The 19,230-nt window shown below is 39.0% G+C and overlaps 1 protein-coding gene across 1 annotated transcript in view; it reads left to right on the forward strand.

Moving 5' to 3' along the window:
- The window catches only part of SHANK2 (SH3 and multiple ankyrin repeat domains 2), a 316,407-nt gene extending 301,599 nt beyond the window's left edge, over window positions 1-14,808 (forward strand). The window contains exons 22-23 of the mRNA XM_026089348.1: window positions 670-3,079; window positions 13,226-14,808. Of these exons, the coding sequence (XP_025945133.1) occupies window positions 670-3,079; window positions 13,226-13,799 (2,984 nt within the window). The 3' untranslated portion in view covers window positions 13,800-14,808. The remainder of the gene's footprint in view (window positions 1-669; window positions 3,080-13,225) is intronic.
- The last annotated feature ends 4,422 nt before the right edge of the window (window positions 14,809-19,230 follow it).

A 19,230-nucleotide genomic window follows, 5' to 3' on the forward strand; every position in this document is an offset into this window, starting at 1 on the left:
AGGAAAAAAAAGAACAGACCAAACTTGGGCTTGTTTTCCTCTTGGTAGTAATCTTCCTTAGCAGTGATGTTTATCAAATTAGGAACACATTATACTTGTGTAAAATTGGTCATCTAAAATACCCAGATATTTTTAAGTTTATTTATGTTAGAAGCCATATTTGTAATAATATAATACTATCTTCTAAATAAAACATTATGATTTTTTCCCCAACAGAATCTTCTCAGTCCCTTTGCTAAGCTTCAAGTGCATCTTAAAAATTCGTTATGTTTCTAAGTTGCATTATTTTATGCATGTAGAGAGTACTAGAGCCAGTCATGAGCTACTCTTCTGCAAAGAATGTCTTCCCTGCTTGATAATTTTCAAAGAAAATGCCCTTCTCTACAGCTACCTTGATGATACATAAAACCAAAACATTTGCCTACACATTAGTGATCAGCTTAGTTAAAATTCTGTAGCATTCTTTTAAATTCTGGCAACTAGGTCTCTGGAAGTTCAATGAGAAAAAATGTTTATGATAGGAATCGGCCAAAAGAGCCCTTTCATAATTTCACATATGCTTCACGCCATGTGAAATGTACTGTAGCAATTTAGGTTGTATACAGAAATAATACAATATGAGGGAAACCAGTGGAAGTCAGTGTTTTAAATATACTTTCTGATTTTTAGGAATAACGGAGGAAGAACGGCAGTTTTTGGCTCCTCCTATGTTGAAATTTACCAGAAGTCTTTCGATGCCTGACACCTCTGAAGATATCCCACCACCACCACAGTCCTTACCCCCTTCACCACCACCACCTTCTCCGTCTCTGTACAACTCTCCCAAGTCCCCAACATCAAGGAGCTATGGAACAATTAAACCTGCATTTAATCAGAATTCAGGTTCAAAAATTTCTTTGGTTAGGCCTGAAAATGTGGGAACGATGATACGGGACAAAGGGATCTATTACAGACGAGAACTGGACCGTTACTCGCTGGATTCGGAGGACTTGTACAGTAGGAGTGCCACATCTCAGGCAAATTTCAGGAAGAGAGGTCAGATGCCAGAAAACCCATATTCTGAAGTTGGGAAGATTGCAAGCAAAGCAGTTTACGTGCCAGCCAAACCAGCACGGAGGAAGGGGATGCTGGTGAAGCAGTCTAATGTTGAAGACAGTCCGGAGAAGACTTGCTCTATTCCAATTCCAACAATCATTGTGAAAGAACCGTCTACCAGCAGTAGTGGGAAGAGCAGCCAAGGGAGCAGCATGGAAATTGATCCTCAGTCTTCAGAGCAACCTGGGCAACTCAGACCTGATGATAATTTAGGCGTCAGCAGCCCATTTGCAGCAGCCATTGCTGGAGCAGTGAGGGACCGGGAAAAGCGGTTGGAAGCAAGGCGCAATTCTCCAGCCTTCCTTTCAACAGACTTAGGAGACGAGGATGTTGGGCTAACACCACCAACACCACGTATGAGGCAATCTAAATTTACTGATGAAGGAATGTTTAGTAGTGAAGAAGGTTTTCGACAGCTTATGTCACCATCTCCGGTCCCCACATCCAGAGAGTCTGAAAATCTTTTTAATAGTAGTGAACCCAGCAGTCAAAGTGATTCAAGGACATTAAACGCTTCATCCAAAACAAAAGGTACTGAAAACAGTACGGTGGCAGCTAAGTCCACGAATGCATCCAGCTCAGATAACTACGTTCACCCGGTCACAGGAAAGCTATTAGACCCAAACTCACCGCTAGCCCTTGCTCTCTCTGCCAGGGACAGAGCCATGAAAGAACAAACACAGCAAATTCCAGGCAAAGGAGAAGCTGGTAAAGCAGACCTTAACAAACCACTTTACATCGATACAAAGCTGCGACCCAATATTGAAACGACATTTCCTGTTACTGCTACTGTCACTAGGCAAAATACACGTGGTCCATTGAGAAGGCAGGAGACTGAGAACAAGTATGAAACAGATGTGGGGAAAGAAAAGAAGGCTGAGGAGAAGAAGAACATGTTGATAAACATTGTGGATACTTCACAGCAGAAGTCAGCTGGTTTGTTAATGGTTCATACTGTGGACATAGCAAAGTCGGACGACACACCTGAAGATGAAGAGGAGAAGAGAGCAGAAACGGAACCGAACCCTGAAAACTCCCTGTCAGAGAGACAGGAAGGGAGTGAGGATGTGGAGGGTGAGCTGAGTGTACCCGCTGCACCGGAGCCACCAGCATCCCCCTGCAAAACCATTGTCGCAGCGAGCTCCGTCGACGACCCTGTCATCTTGCCCTTCCGCATCCCTCCCCCACCCTTAGCATCAGTTGATATTGATGAAGATTTTATGTTTACTGAGCCACTACCGCCCCCCTTGGAGTTCGCTAACAGCTTTGATATCCCCGACGACCGCTTGCCTCCTGGTTCTGCTCTGACAGACTTGATGAAGCAAAGGAAAAATGGAGCACCTTCACCTGCGCCATTTACCCCCAGCCAGTCAACCAACTCCTTAGACAGTAAAAAGCAAGTGGGTCTTTCAAACTGTTTGCCTGCCTCCTTCCTGCCACCCCCTGAAAGCTTTGATAACGTCACTGACTCTGGGATTGAGGAGGTAGACAGTCGAAGTAGTAGTGACCATCACTTAGAGACAACCAGCACTATCTCAACAGTGTCCAGCATCTCTACCTTGTCCTCAGAAGGTGGCGAGAACTTGGATACTTGTACAGTCTATGCAGATGGGCAAACATTTCTGGTGGACAAACCCCCAGTACCTCCTAAGCCAAAAATGAAGCCCATAATCAACAAAAGCAATGCACTTTACAAAGATGCGCTAACTGAAGAAACTGTAGACAGCTTTGTTATTCCTCCTCCTGCTCCACCCCCACCTCCAATCAGTGCACAGCCCAATATGGCTAAAGTTGTTCCCCAAAGGACATCTAAGCTATGGGGTGATGTGACGGAGGTGAAAAGCCCAATTCTCTCAGGCCCAAAGGCTAATGTTATTAGTGAGTTGAACTCAATACTGCAGCAAATGAACAGAGAGAAATCCTCAAAGCCAGGGGAAGGATTGGAGTCACCTACTGGAACAAAAACTGCAAGTCTCAGTACAAGGTAACTGTAATTAACAGCATAATTTACTGATAAAAAGTTGATTTAGTCCCCTAATTTGTCCTGTAAATTTCTTGATTAAAGAAGAATGTACCTTTTATTGTACATATTTGCTTAATGAATAGTCTGTGACAAACAGTTCCACGGGGGGAAGAATTTCCTACATTACCAGTGTGTCTGTAGTCTACATCACCCTTTTTTTTTTTTTTTGATGGAACTGAGTCAAGAATGGTTGTCCTTATGTGGGTAGCAGCTCTCAGTCTTTTCCAACTTTGAGGACAATTTCCACAAACTATTCGGTTGTTTTGATGTGAATTACTTAGATTTATGTTTAAGTAGCACTTTTTTCTCTAGTATTTTTTCTTTTAAAATGTAGTGGTAATTTAAGTTTTCTTCAGTTCCATAACTTATTTTGGCTACAAATGGGTAAAAAAAAGTATTTTTGTTGAGGCTTACTTCACATTCAGTGCATGATATTATTTAATTCATGCAGATATCTCAGATAATCTGCAGTATTATGAACTATAAAGCTACTTATCTATGATCATCAGCTAATCATTTGCTGAAATCACTTTACACTGTTTGTATTATTGCTAAAATTTTAATTCATCATTTCTACCTCTAAGTATTATGGGGTTTAAGTTTTTGTTTAGTATTGTACACGTTTGTTTAGTGAACAGGCCATGATGTTTACAGGTTGAAGGATGTGGTTAATTTCTGCCGACAGCACCATCACTGGTAATTTAGTGCAACACATCCTCGTAGACTTGGTTTCCAAAAGGTGTTTGCAGAAGGTAAGGGAGAGGATTGCAGAGAGCCGCCACGTCCTGCTACAGAGGAGCAGCCGCTTTGTCCTGTGCAAAACAGGGGCTCTTACTAGAAAAGAAAAAGCTACACTTGGAAAAACAAAAGTAACTAACAGTGGTGAAATATTCAGACCCCATTAGGTAAATGTACAAGTAGTTGTGCAGTCACATTGATGTGTAATATGGATATAATATCCTGAAATCCACACTTGTTAAAAAAAAAAAAAAGGAAGAAAAGTGATTTTGTTAGTTTTATGAGAGCCTAAGGTATTTCTTTTTGTGGCATGGAATGGTTTGGCCTTACATATAGCAGAAAGTTAGTACCTTTCACTGCAATATTGCAAATTGTTTGCTGTGGCCTGCTTCATAGAAATGCATTTTTGTCAAAACATAGCACTGTTTTTTGGGCTGTTTTAAATATACCATTTAAGTAAATTTTCTCAGAATTATTCTGCTGGATGGTAAATAACCCAGCCCTTGAAAAGCATGCATAAAGAGGATGATTTGGTTCTATGGAGAGAGTGGCTCTGTTAATTGCAAATGATACCTCATTCACACAGTGTTGTGATACACAGCACAGTGTTGTGATCAAAAGCCTCAGAGTCAGGTAGATATATAATTTCCTGCCGTATGTAAATTGTTAAACTGGTGACAGGAAGGTGTGATGGTTCATATAGAATTTTTAGAATGAAGAGAGAGAGGAAAAATGCCAAACTTCTGGAATTCCTCTCAGTGGTTGCTTACCAAATGGAGTAGAAATTGAGTTGCCTGTACAGGAAAAAGGCTTAATACATGAAAAACAAATACAATGTAAACTGTGCAAGAAAAAATAATACATACTGGTTGTCTGATGAAGACGATCTTTAAACAAAAGTTAGCACAGCAGTGGAACCCCATACATTTGAGAATACCTTGGGCAATCGTAAAATCCTCGATTCTCATGCACTGAGCTTTACTGTACATATGGCTTGTCTTGTAGATGAATCTGACAGTTTCATTGCATACTATTTTTCTTATGTCTTTAAGAATGCTAGTCTTACTTAAGCTTGATCATCTTGTTAAGCCATATGATTGTTACCTCTGACTTCGTTATGTATAGTATTATCTATTGTTTATATTTTAGACTGATTGTTATTTCTAGGTTACAGTAGAGATCCTTCTCATCCTTAATTTATTAGGAAATAACTGAGGCAAGTAACTACAGGATACTGTAAATATGTCAAAGTGCTGCATTTCTGAGAGGAAAATCAAATGTAGAAGCAAATGGAGATGCATCTTTTTTGTGAAAAGAAACTTAAACAGATATAAAGGCTGAAAAAAAATTTTTGAAGAACTGTTAAATCACTTTTTTGGAGAAAAGCAGTCTATCATGGAAACAAGAGTAATCCCATATATGTTATATTTTAGAGAAAGTTTAGAGAGTTCTTTCTAACACTAAAACCTAGGACAAGCAAGTGCAGAGCTTGTGACCCCCTTTTCTGGGAGGCAGCATTTGAAAGAGAGCTGGGAGGTTTCGCTTACAAAATGCAGGAATTCTGCTGAATTAAAGAACAACTCGTTAGCTCTGCTAAAGGGAAAAAGATAAAAAATGAGTAGGCCTGTTCATATCTTTCAGCCAAAGAGAGGTAATGGAAAGTGTTATAAATAGTAACACTGTTCACAGGCTCACTTGGGTTATGTTTGCAACATTCAGCACTAACAGCCTGATAAAATTAAAAATATATATTTGTTCACTGTGAAAGGTATGAAGTTATAGCCCAGATAGCATTTCTAAATATCACTAGAAGTTATTTTTGCACAGCTAGTAGTCATACAATTGTAGTTCAATCATGGCAGTTGCACTGTTAAGGTAGCCTAGAGGTGAATTAAACTGTAGATAGTTGCATAATTGCGCACTACAAAAAAACACAAAATATATCTTTTGTATGGTTTTGATAAATGAGGACTATGAAGAGGTTGTTCTATAGTACTGAGCAGCATTTCTGTCTCAATTATTATGTTAGAAAAGACCTAGACCTGCTTTTTTTCTTCATACATTGTTTTAGAAAGAATTCTATACTGTGTATTTATAATTTTCCATTGTTCTTATGGAAACACTGAGTTTAAAGATTTTCAAATAGAGCATGGAAACATTTGGCTAGAAACCATCTGCTTCTCAGCAGCAGTGACCAGCTGGGGGAAAGGAGAGAGGAGGACAGAAGGGGAAGGAAGAAGAGGAAAAAGCGAAAGGATGTGCTTGCTTAATTTACACTAGTAAAAGCGTACTTAAAGGATTTGATCAGAAGGTACCAGACCGCAGCTTTTTAATTGGCGTAGGTTAATTTCACTCCTAATCTTGGCCATCATTTGCTTTAAGAAATTTTGGCTTTCAGTCTTGACTGTAAAATTTGTATCTAGTTTCTCGGTGTAACCTAGGTTTTAAATCAGAGGCCACAATRTCCAAGTGTCACTTCCTCCTTTTTTGGCCAGCCTCCCTTGCAGAAGAGGTCCCGGGTGTTTGGGTATGGCATCTCGGGGAGCCAAGAGCTAAGATTCTGATGATGAATTTTGGCCATGATTTCCATTTCTGAATTTGGATAGGCCCAGGTACAGAGCTAAAAAGAAAAAACACCAACAGAAAACCAGTTGTTTGGAAGGTGACTCTCTGTTGTCAGAGAGTGGGACGGAAGGCATGGGAAGTGTAATGACAGTATCGACTATTATGGTGTAAATATAGCAGTGCTATAAATTCACTTAGAAAGCCACTGGCTTTTATATGGAGCTGATAAAAGAAATGGGGAGAAGGCTAAGGCAAGGTTTCTGCCAGGCTAGCAGCCTCGTGCGTACTCTGTCTGAGAGCCATGGAGTTGCTTAGCAACATAATGATCAGCGCAACCGGGAAGATCGACTGAATAATGCCAGCGTGATTAACACAGAATAAACCTAGTGGCTGTGAAGGAGAGGAAACACAGCCCCCGGTGAGAACATCATCCTGCCGCCATGACTTCACCTGATTCAATGTACTAATAGGCAATAATGAGCAATAACTGTTACCGGTCTCACTATCAGCATACCAAAATTATCAATAGCTTTGCCATAGGAAGAAGCAACTTAAATTTTAAATGGTATTTATGTTTCTCTGGCCATGTTAGCAGACTGCTCTAGTGTCCTTTGTGGCAGGTTGGGCATCATTCTTACTCGTGGTAAATGCTTGTTATAAATGGAGTTGTTATATATAAGGAGTTGTGGAGGATGCTTAACCACACAGGATTACGTCCTTTAGGAAAAATAGTTTGTATTGTGTTGATATAGCTTATATAGTTTTAAAAGTCAAACTGCCTACGGTAAAGGTTTTTATGAATGTCTGAATTTTTTTTTTAATAACTCTCTGGAAAGTTCCTATCTTTCCACAACCAGGTAAAGCAGAACTGAAGTTGGTAGTGAGTCCCGCATAGCGACTGATCCTACATTTGGTTTATTGTAAGGAACATCTGGATTTTTAAGCAGATTATGAAGCACATCTCTTGTGGGATAATTCTAACGCCTTGGTTTTTCAGTTTACTATTGTGTCCATTAGATTCATTTCATTTCGCTAACTGTTTGTGAGCCAATTTCACAGGATTGCTTGCTTTGTAAGTAATTTCTGCAGTGTTTCAGTCATTCCATTTTGTCATTTTTATTTGCTCTCATGACTGCTGTTGTCAGAAGAGGGTCATGCTGAAGTGCCATAAAGTAAGTGATGCCCATAAAGCATAGTATATTCTGTGTTGTACATTCTGCTTTTTTTTAATGCTCGCTCATTGTTATTGCATTTTAATGATTTCAGTGTTGACTTTGTTACAAAGTACTATGTGGATTAGCTCACCCTAATCCAGAAATGGTAGCCATTCTAAAAACCAGAAATAGCATGTAATCTCAAACTGAAATAAAAGCCACTTTTATCAGAGAAGTATTCAGCAGAGACTTTTATAACACGGGCACCTGAGACTATATTCCTGAACTAAGATGGGCACCTAAATAAGGGGCTTCATTTTGCAAATGTGTCCAGATTCTGCAGGGTTTTTGGAGGGGGGTATGATTAGTGCAGTTTTATGTACTTTTATGAGGTTAAAAGTAAAGGCAAACTAGCCCTCTAGATAGCCAGGTTCTGCTGTAGTTGTAGCTGTTGAGTTTCTCCTCATTTTAGGCTGTGAGGTTTTTCCCTTCCTACTTCCAGCACGCCCTGATGTTTCACCTTCAGCCCTCTGAGTGCAGACTGCCCAGCCGGCCGAGGCCGCCGCTGGGTCCGCTCCCCGCTCGGGCCCCTTCCCTGGCCGCCTGGTGCCAGGTCTTTCCTCCATCCCTACTGAAACTGCTGTTCTTGAACAGACTCCCACAGACCTTTAATGATTATTCTTTGCTCCAGCTGATACGGTATTTCTTGCAACAGACACCATTTCTCAGTTCTTCTCACTAAAATGTCTCCATTACAAGAAGTGCTGTATCCTGCCAGTCATCACATCAACCCTCATTTTCACTCTTCCCCCTAAAACAGACAACTTATGTCTTCCTCCCTTTCCTACTGTAAAATTCTCTTTGACAACCCAAAAATACAATACAAATATTATAGGAGATAGATAAAGACAAAATTTTGGTTTTGTATGTTCCCAGAAATCTATAAAAACCTAATAGCACACTGTAGCTCTATGTGCGTTTCATTGGTTCTCTTTTTTGTTAAGATTTTTTTTCTCTAAGGCAGTGGAAGAGCTTTGTCAGAGACAGCAAGTCTTGGCAAGTTACAGGATAGAACAACTCTCGTGAGAAGAGCATAGTGTTTTTTGAGTTTTACATGGGAGGCTCCTAGGAGCTGTTGCAGCATGCCTTCTTTCACTGAGTTGCTTTGGATATTAAGTTAACAGTAAATTTTGATCCTGCAAATCTAATTTAAAATTTAAAAGAATTTCTTGCATCCAGGCCCTGTTGATGGCTTTTATACTTGGAGAGGGCATCATTGTGATGTAGGAATTACATATTGTGATTTTAATATGAGACAACATAATGGACATTGTAATCAATACTGTCTTACAGCAGTGAATGTTTATAAATTACCGCTATATGCTGATTCCAGTAAGACAAATTTTATTTAAAATAATTATCATACTTTTTACCTTTTTAAATATACAGTTCAAAATGAAATTTAGGTTTAGGCAGGTTTAACTTGGATTTAATATGTTTGGTATAACATGATCAAATAAGGCATAAGAAATTGGTCTTTTTAAAAATTTGAAAAACCCACAGCATAACAGAAACGTGTCTACTCTCCAGCTGGCATGTAGTTGCCCCCTTTTTGAATGGGATACTGATCAACCATGAAATCCTAGGCAGCTTTTGGTGTCAAGGATGTATCTGCATCGCAGATCATATTGCAGATATTGTAAATTATAATTAGGATGGATAGGAGTTACACAAAGGTGTGTATTTTTTCATGAATTACAATCACAGTACAGCGGTCTGTGTAACACTGGAGTTGATATGACAAGTAAAAGAAGGGGGGAAAAAAAAGAAGGGAAAAATTAGTCTTGGACTTTGGACTGGAAATCTGGAAATGCTGTTGTTGGTTTTGGCAGACTTTTGTGACCTTCAGGAGGGCTGTGTCTGTACCACAAATGCGTGCAGAGCTGGTGCTGGTGCCAGCTGAAGCTCAGCATGCACTTCCTCACCCAGGTTGCTGGATAGTGTTGCAGGCAGCAGTGACCCCAGACTGCTATGATTAGATTGGCCCTCATCTTCCAGCTAGTTACTTTAAAGTCAGGTCTAAATAGCACTGCTGTTGCAGCAGTGGCTTTAGTGGGGACACATCTGTGGTTCGGTCTGTGTCTGTGTTCCCAAGTGTGCAGTTGCATTAATGACTTTCTCAGAGAAGGTATGTTGCTGTAGGATTATGGTTGTTAATTATTAGTGAAGTGCTCTGAGCTTTCTGAAATGAGGGCACCATAACAGGGTTAATATTTATAATAGCTTGAGTCCTGATGTATCTATATACTGAGCTGGTGTTGCAACCTCGTTCATCAACTAAAACAAATATTTTTCTTATCCTAATTTCAGAGTTCTGTTTTACTACTACGTGGTCCTGAACCCATGGCTTGAAAAAAGCAAGATGCCCACAGATCTTTCAGTATTGCTTATAGCCACAAGAAGTTATTACTGTGATCCAGGTTGACAGGAGGAGCAAAGTACAATGTTGCCTGAATTGCAGTGCTCATCCAGTGTTACTGCCTGTGGGCCTGAGGAGGTTAGATAACACTAGTCTGAGGAATGCTTAAAATGACAGCACACAGTTTGCTTTTCGGGATTTTGTGTTAGTGGCTTAGTATAATTTGTTTAAAGGAACAGTGACAGTGGTTTCCTGGGCAAAGGTGTACAGGGAGTCTGTGAAAGGAACAATACACGGAAGAAGCACAGAAGTAAGTTACTAAGTGGGAGGTGGACACTGAACCCAGAGTTGTCAGTCAGGTAGCAGAAGTGATCTGCCAGCATCTAGCATAATAGAGGATGAATTTTCATCATCCATTTGATATGGCCACAATTGATATGAATACAAAACTGTAATTTCTGATACTTGCAATACAGGAAAGTTAAATAAAAGGTTCACTGCAAATAAAGAGATAGGGGGAGACCCATATTTATACAGAACTCTTCCTGCCCTTCTTGCAGTCACTAAGAGAGCATTATCCCAAACTCTTTCAAAGCACTTTTTTTGTTGTTTTAAAATGATATCATGCCTTATTAAGGTATGTGAGACTCCTAAGGCTAAGTTAAAGTAGATAGAACTAATTTGCTCCCCGTGGTTAGTAGAATTTAATAGTTTCTTGCACAGACTTATTTTTAAGAATGTTCAGCTCCCATCCTGAAAGACAATGGGAGCCATTAAGCTCCAAACAAATCACAGGAAGCTCTCAAAACCTTGCCAAGTGTTTCCTTTCTTTATAAAATTACAATTACATAAGTGCTAAAAGTATTGCTCCTACTGTGTTTTAAGTGAAGTAATGGTATTTCAACCCTCAAAAGGATCCCCCTGTTCCCACTGAAATATATGGAACAATTTGTGGGAACTCGGTAGGATTGTTTGTGTGAATAACTAGCATGTATATTCTCCAAAGAGTTATTCTTGCTGCTTTTCTAATGACAGAGTATTGGAGTTTTATTTGAAAGATACTCACTATGGTATGAACGTGCTCTGAATCGCAGTGTAGCAGTGCTCTAAGTTTCCTGATGCCTAGGTTTGTAGATTCTTGATTTCTCTACCCTTAATGATGTGCCGCAGCCCCAAGCATGGTAAACGGAGCAGGTAGGAACAGGATTCACGATAGCCAGCAGCAAACCAAGGAAACACTGAGGGTGGCCTCCAGTTCAGTGCTACCAGGACTTTGGAGAGTAGCTGTGGCTGCAGTACAGTTGCTGTGAGAGAGAGGGGTTAATAGCTTATTAGCATCATCTTGGGTTCGCTGCCTATGTTTTTTCTTTTTGGCAATGGATGATTAGGGGGAGCAGGTTAGGCCAGCTGATGAGGAAGTGGGTACCACCCTCTTTTTAATTAAAGTTTTAACCACTACTCTGTTCAGGAAGTGGAAGACCAAATTCAAGTCACTCCCCTTCCTGCGGGAGTTCACAGTTACATTGTGTTGGGGCCCCCGTTCAGTGAGACAGGGGGAGACCCTACACACAGTATCCTGCTTCCTGGGGCCACAGAAAGCTTTGTAATTCCCTAGGACAGGGGAGCATGGGGGGCAGTATGATTTACAAAGCCTGTCTAGTGGTGAGGGACACACCTCAGGGGAGAGCCGGTGTAAGTCTGACTCCTGCTGCGTGGACGTTTTTTGATATTTCACTTAGCAACTGTTAACCCAAAATATTTAAGCAGTCATTCAGGCAGAGACCCCAGTTACTTCCACAACAGCACTTTAAATATGGGGCTATGCAACCATGCTCTTTCTTTGGCTGCCCCATAAGATCTTTTGTGCACAGTGGTGGAACTGCATTGCTAATGAAAGCATTTGTTTTTGCCGTCGCATACCAAAGGCATCTTTAGTTCTGCCCAGGACATGACAGGTTGAGACTGGGGACAGCCTGGCACCAAGATACAGAGGACATTCAGTGTCCAGGTTGGATATACAACTACAGCTTGCTACAAATCATCTTCTGGAGCTGCTGGCATCACTTCAGGGATGATACAGAAAGCCTGGGCTCCCTACTTAGGACTCAAAATGCCTAAAATTAGTTGGCTGCAGGTTTCTAGTTCGTAGGGTATTTTAAAAGTGAAAAACTCTGGAGTTTAAGGCACCTAAAGGTTCAGCTGGAGATCCTGAAGTGCACACACTAACTGGCAGTGTTTGCCCTGAGAAGTAGAGGCTGTGGGATTAGGCATTTTGAGCATACTTGAATCTGGATCTTCTGCTTCTAAATCTGATCTACAGCCACTAGACAAAAGCAGAGTTGTGCACTCCTTCGCCCACCCTGTCAGTCTCAGCATCGGCACTAGCCTTGCAGGAAGTCTTGTGCATGCCGAGTTTGTAATCTCAAATTTCCTTTAGGCAAGAGAGATACCAGTGACTTGATCACAACTACAGCACCTCTGGGTATGCACAGTAACAAAAATTTTGTCTCCTAACTTTTGTAGTGAAACTACCAAAGTATAATTTCTGTGTAAAATGCAACACAAGAGTCCTTTTATAAACCCTAGTCAGAAGGACTGTTTCATTTTTAAAGCATGAGAAGGCCTGCTGAACAGAAAACGAAATAGGAGGAGCTCTGGAGCATGTTCTGTAAATGAATAGGAATTCGAATATACCCTAAAATTCACAAAGAAGTAGATGCCTAAGTATCCAAAATCCAAGTTAGTAACACACTTCAAATGTTTTCCATAACTAGAGTATTATTAGCTACACTATCTTACAGTGTGTAAAACTGATAGGCCAAAGCTAAAAGGAAGGCTCCCACCCCTCCATTCAGTGAAAGGAGGATCAACTCCTGTTTGTGCTTCCTTGGCAACACAAAGAGCCTCTGTGCTTATTATACACTGTGTTTCTCACGTAACTATGAATTAATTTATTGTAGCCTGTCAAAGGAAGAATATGCTCTGGAAGATGTTTTTCTGACCTGCTCATAAACAAAAGTTTTGTTTTTAATTATGGCTTACCATTGATGATTGTTTTATGGGAGAGATTTAATGACGTCTGAGTAGTTTTAACCTGATACTGCTCATATGAAAAAAAAAAAAAAAGAGAAAAGGTGTCATTCCAAAACCATGTTTACCGTGTGTTAATATGGATGACCTTTCAGCTAGTTGCAGATGTATCTAATTTTTCTCGTCTGTTTACAATTTCAGGAGCACAGAAATCATGAGTACTGTCTCAGGTACCCGAAGTACAACAATCACTTTCACTGTCCGCCCCGGAGCCAGCCAGCCGATCACACTGCAGAGCAGGTCCCCAGACTATGATAGTAGGACCTCAGGAGCAAGGCATGCTCCAAGCCCTGTGGTTTCGCCTACAGAGATTAATAAAGACATCATGCCTGCTCCTCTGACTGCTTCTGCTTCAGCTTCATCTCCTTCTCCAACTCTGTCTGATGTATTTAGCCTACCCAGCCAGCCCCCCTCTGGGGACTTATTTGGCTTGACCACAGGGCGCAGCAGGTCTCCTTCTCCCTCGATATTACAACAGCCAATCTCAAACAAGCCTTTTACAACTAAGCCTGTCCACCTGTGGACTAAACCAGATGTGGCAGATTGGTTGGAAAGTCTAAACTTAGGTGAACATAAAGAAACATTTATGGACAATGAAATAGATGGCACTCATTTACCAAATCTACAAAAGGAAGATCTGATAGACCTTGGAGTGACTAGAGTTGGGCACAGAATGAACATAGAAAGAGCTTTGAAACAGCTGCTGGACAGATAAGAATAGCTATTTTGCCTCATAAACTTCTGTTGATAACTAGAGATGGGCTGGTACTGAAATACCCCAAATGCCTTGTCTGTCTGCGAGTGCCAGCCAAATTGGGGTGGGAGGGGGGGAAATGTTTAATTCCTGGTACTCAGGTAACGCAGACTGTATGCTACATGCCCAAACATAAACCTGAACATGTTACATGAGTGGGGCTATTCTATTGCAAAGTTGTGGGGAGATAAGAGAGAGAGAGAAAATTGTTAACTTCAAAAATATTATCATCTATTGATAATGCCATTCTGCTGGAACCATTGCATACTAGTTTTCTTTCAATTTAAAATTGCAAGCGTTTTGCTTTTTTAATTTAAAAGCGCTATATTCACTTCTTGACATTAATTCAGTCTCCTAACAGGTTTCCTTCCCAAACCTTTAATTCATTTTAGGAGGAGAGACACATGCTTCATTACCTTTTAAAGCCATTTTTGTTAGTATTAGAGGCACAATTTTAAGGCAGGTACAAAAGTTGACATCACTGTTTTTAGCTAACTAGTTTAGCTCTCTAATTTATTCGCAGTGAAGCTGGTTGTTCTGCTGGAATTAGTCCAAAGGTAACCTTGCTCTGTTTTACTTGGTATTTCTTTATTTCTGCAGTTATATTTAGTGCTCTTCCAAGGTGGCAGAACAAGTTCAATACATGCTCCATTGACTTGACCTGTAAGACGATGCAGAAGTTGCATAAACACTGAGAAAGGATGCTCCCTTAGAGGTACAACAAAATGAAGCTAGTTTGAACCTGAGACGCCCAGTTTTCAACCAGCTGAACTACTGCTAAGGCGCAACATGAACTCTACAAGCCAGAAACAATTGGGGTTTATGTACAGACTTCATAGTCAGATACTCAAATATGCTTTTCAGTAAGAGAGGGATTTTGGCCTTTTAGTAGAAATGGAAATGTTTCAGCTTGTTAAAAAAAAAGAAAAAGGTAGAAGAAGCTAATACAAAGATGGAAAGAGGTCTGTAGTGTCTCAGAATGCAAGTGTGCCAGGAGCCAGGAGAATTGGGTAGGTATCCCGTTTCTCATTTTTGTCATTTTTAACATGTACTGGCTTCTTGACAAGGCCAGCAGCCTGAGCACTCGCCGGGGAGCTGGCAGCTTCACCCTGGCCTCCCGTGATTTCTTTGCGCAGCTGCGGCGAGGTGTGGGGAGCGATGCGCCCGCGCTGCCACGGACTGGGCAGACAGACCAGGCAGACGGGGCTCCGCACAGACCCAGCCGCACTGTAACCGGCTGCCAGAGCCTGCCCTTTCCCGGAGACTTCAGCAGGGGGAAACACACAGATTTGTTTAATCTGACTTTTTTTTTTTTTTTTTTTAAGTTAACAAGTCTCTCTCTGCATGTTCGACCTCCCCTTGTAATTAACACCTCTTAATATCTGTGAGTTTTGTAGGTCTTTATTAACATAATATTCAACACGTTCCAGGTGGATAAGTGGTGCGTGGATGGCTAGGCTGCCTACCTACCGTACTTTCAGGTTCTCTTACATTTTGCAAGGTACCTGAACTTTCTTTCCTTGCTATGGTCCTTGATATGGTCCAGCCTATCTCTAATTTTTTTATTGTGATTATTTTTGCTCACAAACAAGTGTCTAATTAGGTCTGCAACAGCCCTAGTATGAGTACATAAAGTTTAGCATTTTAAATATCTTTCTTTACTGCAAGTTTAAATAGTTGTACAGATAGTTTATAAGCACAATATTTTAAGAAAATAAGTGGCTGGTCTACTGGGCAGCCTTTGTGCCACTTCAGTGCTAGAAAGTTAAAAACAACAAAAAACTTTTGTGGTTTAATACTATTTCTGTGGAATAATTATAAAGTCTTGACCTTTTTAAAAATCAACCTCATTTGGATGCATCTGAACCAGCAGAGCTGTGTTATATTTTCTATCTTTGCTAGAACTTCTACAAAGGAGGATGAATATTTCTTCAAAAGTGGTTATAGTTACCAACGCATTGGATACTCATAAAAAGCAACGTATTTAGCCTCCTGCCCCCTTTATGGAACAACAAATCTTTTAACTTAACATCTGTTACTACACTATATTTGTACTTGAAAGTTCCAAGTAACCTTGTAATAAAACCCAAGTACTAAGGCATTCTACTTTCAAGAGTACTGAATTTTTCCATAGTAGAAAATGACAGTCTCATTCAGATAGTCAATACAGGCAACTTGAGGCCATCAAATACTTTAAGTGTAAAAATGGTAATTTAGCCATCATTGTCTTCCATTTGGTGATATGACAGAATTCAGTAAATAAACCACTAATGCCATGCTCTTTTTTTTTCTTTTTTTTTTTTTAATTGTTTGTTTGTTTCTTTGGGTACAGTTGATATTACCTCTATAATATGTGCCAGAAAATACATTAGAAAATATGGTAGTAAAAGCAAATGTAGAAGTTGACTTTTAAGCTGCTTTTTATTCACAACCTTATTGTTGGCTTTAAGTTTAATGAGTGCTGACATACACAGTAAATTACAGTTGATGGTAATCCCTTTCTTGAACAGGTGTGTTTCTTGCTCATGTATCTTTTCAGGTACTGAAAGAATAGGCACTATACAATTAGTAGAAAAGAGATTTGAAACATTAAAGAACTAATGAAATAGTTTATTTTTACATTGTGTCTTACAAACGAAACATAATGAGACCTGAAAGGACCTACTTTTACCAATAAAATACACCTCTGCCAAGATGAATTGGTCTCTAGCTCTGTTTGATGATTTTGCTATACAGAAAGCAATAGTAACAGATACAACATTGCCTCCGAGTATTTTCATCAGTCTGGAAATGTTTGGGGGGGGGGGGGGAGGAGAGAAGACCCTATTATTTCATGCTAGTATGATAGTGAAAAACAAGTTGTTAGAGATCTATGAAATACATTATGATATTCTGGGTTTTAGGATCAACTTTTGTTTATATACTGTAATTTAAATAAATTGCATTTACATGCCTAGTTTCTGTAATATTTGTGTATACAATACCAAAATCTTACAAGATGTAAATTGTGTATAACTGCACAGACTCCTTTCCCTGGGTGTCTGAGAACATTTTAAGTTTGATTCATATGTTATAAAATGACTAGATGTGACTGTTGATTTACAGAATTTACATATCACAAAAGTTAATTATTTGTGGTACTTAAGTTAATAAAAATAGTGATTTTCTTCTTAGTTCTTAAAAAGCATTACCCAGTTGATCTGGCAATGATTATGTGTATGAGCCACAAATATTGATAATTTTTCCATTACATTTTTTCTTTTTTTTTCTAGATATTAATATGTTTCTCGCTATAGTTTGTGTAACAACTTGTGTTCACGTTATCTATGTTGCTGTAATTTTTGTGCTTTAATTCCTCTTATTTCAACTGATTAAAAATCAAGCTCCTGTAACTTGCACTTTTCCCCAATCCTTAATACTCTTGTATGGCAACCAAAATTACTGTAAGAAATAAATATAATATTGCACTAAGGTTGTGGTTCTGATTGCAAACAGAGAACACTGTCTGAATGTCTGAAAAAAAAAAAAAAGTTGCCAAAATTGCAATCTATCTAATGTATGAAAGAGCATAAAATGCTTTAACAAAACATAGAATTAAGGCAAAATAATTGATTTATTATTGGGAAATACTTGCTTTTTATTTATTCTTTTTGGTTAAAGCATCCTTTATGCTGAACATTAGTTCATTTACTGAATTTCAGATTCATGTGTGAAATTTGAAAAGGTAAAAAAAAGGGGCCAAGAAGTAGAAAATATGTTCCTATTTGTCTTGAGGTGGATTTCAAATAATTATTGCTTTTTTTTCTTGGCTGAGTGTGTGGGGGGGGGGGAATGCATGCTCTCAGCTTACTACTACTGATCATATAAAGCACTCAGTTGTGGATTTATTCTGCAATTTAATGAGGCACTGAGAAGTCGGGGGAGGGGGGGGAACTGGGGTTTTTGTAGGAAAGAGCAGCTTAGAGAGAGAAGAAACCAGCACTCCTTCTCAGAACTTGTGCATCTTGTGTCTAAAAATGTACCAGCAAGGTGTATTTGTACTGTGAATAAAAGAGGCTTCAAATGGAGAGAAAAAGAAAAAAGAAAACATTTCACATCATCTTTGGCTTAATCTAAAAATTTGTTTTTCTATCTTACAATGGTGATGAAATAAATAAGTTTTTTTTTATTTTTTAAGAAACTGGAATAAATGCCTGGAACTGTTGCCATTTGGTTTAATATGTTCCTTAATGATATTCTCTTCCTCAGATGTTCTAGCTTATGTTTTTTGTAGTTACCTTTTATTTCTCTCATATTTTTCCAATAGCAATTACTTGGCAGCTTTGTTTTGATAAGAAAGGTATCTGAAAAATCAGTCTTCATTTTTGTTCAGATGTTGTGGTAATCCAGTGATTAACATCTGTGTATCTAAGTAAGTCAGTCAGGTATTTACAGTGCAAAACAAAGACTGCTTTGCCATTATTGTCAATGCTGCTCTTCAAGGAAATCAGAAGATTTGATCATTGCTGTTGTAGTGTACATTGTATCAATATGTTGTGTTGTGTCTTGTTCGTGTTTTTCTGCATTTTTCTGTATTTTTCTTGTATTTTGTGGTCTTTCATCCTTTTTGTACAAAACCATAAAAAGAATAGTGGCTATGATGGGACATTCGGAAAAGCACGATTGTAACAATACTTCAGAACATGTGGTTTAAAAAAAAAACGTGCCTTAAAATTTTCAACCTGGATACAACTATACTGTATTTAACACAAAGAGCTTTATCTTCAGGGTATTGTTACAGTACCTGACAAACAGTTTGTAGTGCTGTTTTTTGAAGTGAGAAGTCCATATCACTGCATTAGCAAAAATGGTTATAAAAACTGAAATGATTTATATATTATTTAGAAACACTTTCTGCATCATGAGACTAATTTGAAGTGATTTATTCAAATCAAGTAAAATAAGGGAAAAATGAGATGAGACTGTGTTTTTTTGTTAAATTTACCACCATAAGTATATGCTCAGTTATTAATTTGGTTGACATGTACTGTATTTCAAAGACAAGGTAACAGTGATAAACCAAGCTGACTTAAGCTTTTGATGAATTTGTTTTCTAATGCTGACATCTAGTGGAAGTTGATGGGCATAGTCGCAGAGCAATACAAGATCTTTGAAAATATGTATTTATTTTAAACGATAGTCATTCTTTCTACAAGAGGTCATTTTAGCAAACTTTTTACTATTGCAAGTTGGCCTGAATATTTAAGCCAGAAAGCAAGGCTGACTGTGTAATTATACAAATTAGATAATGAATGAGAAATCTTTAAAGAACTGTAATGTGTTTTCTAGTTTATATGTGATTATGTGTTATTAATTTTATGTTTTAAATGTTACCATCCCCATGAGCTTTCAT

The sequence above is a fragment of the Apteryx rowi genome, unplaced genomic scaffold (genome assembly GCF_003343035.1).
Source record: "Apteryx rowi isolate R43461 unplaced genomic scaffold, aptRow1 scaffold_81, whole genome shotgun sequence".
Classification (NCBI taxonomy): domain Eukaryota; kingdom Metazoa; phylum Chordata; class Aves; order Apterygiformes; family Apterygidae; genus Apteryx; species Apteryx rowi.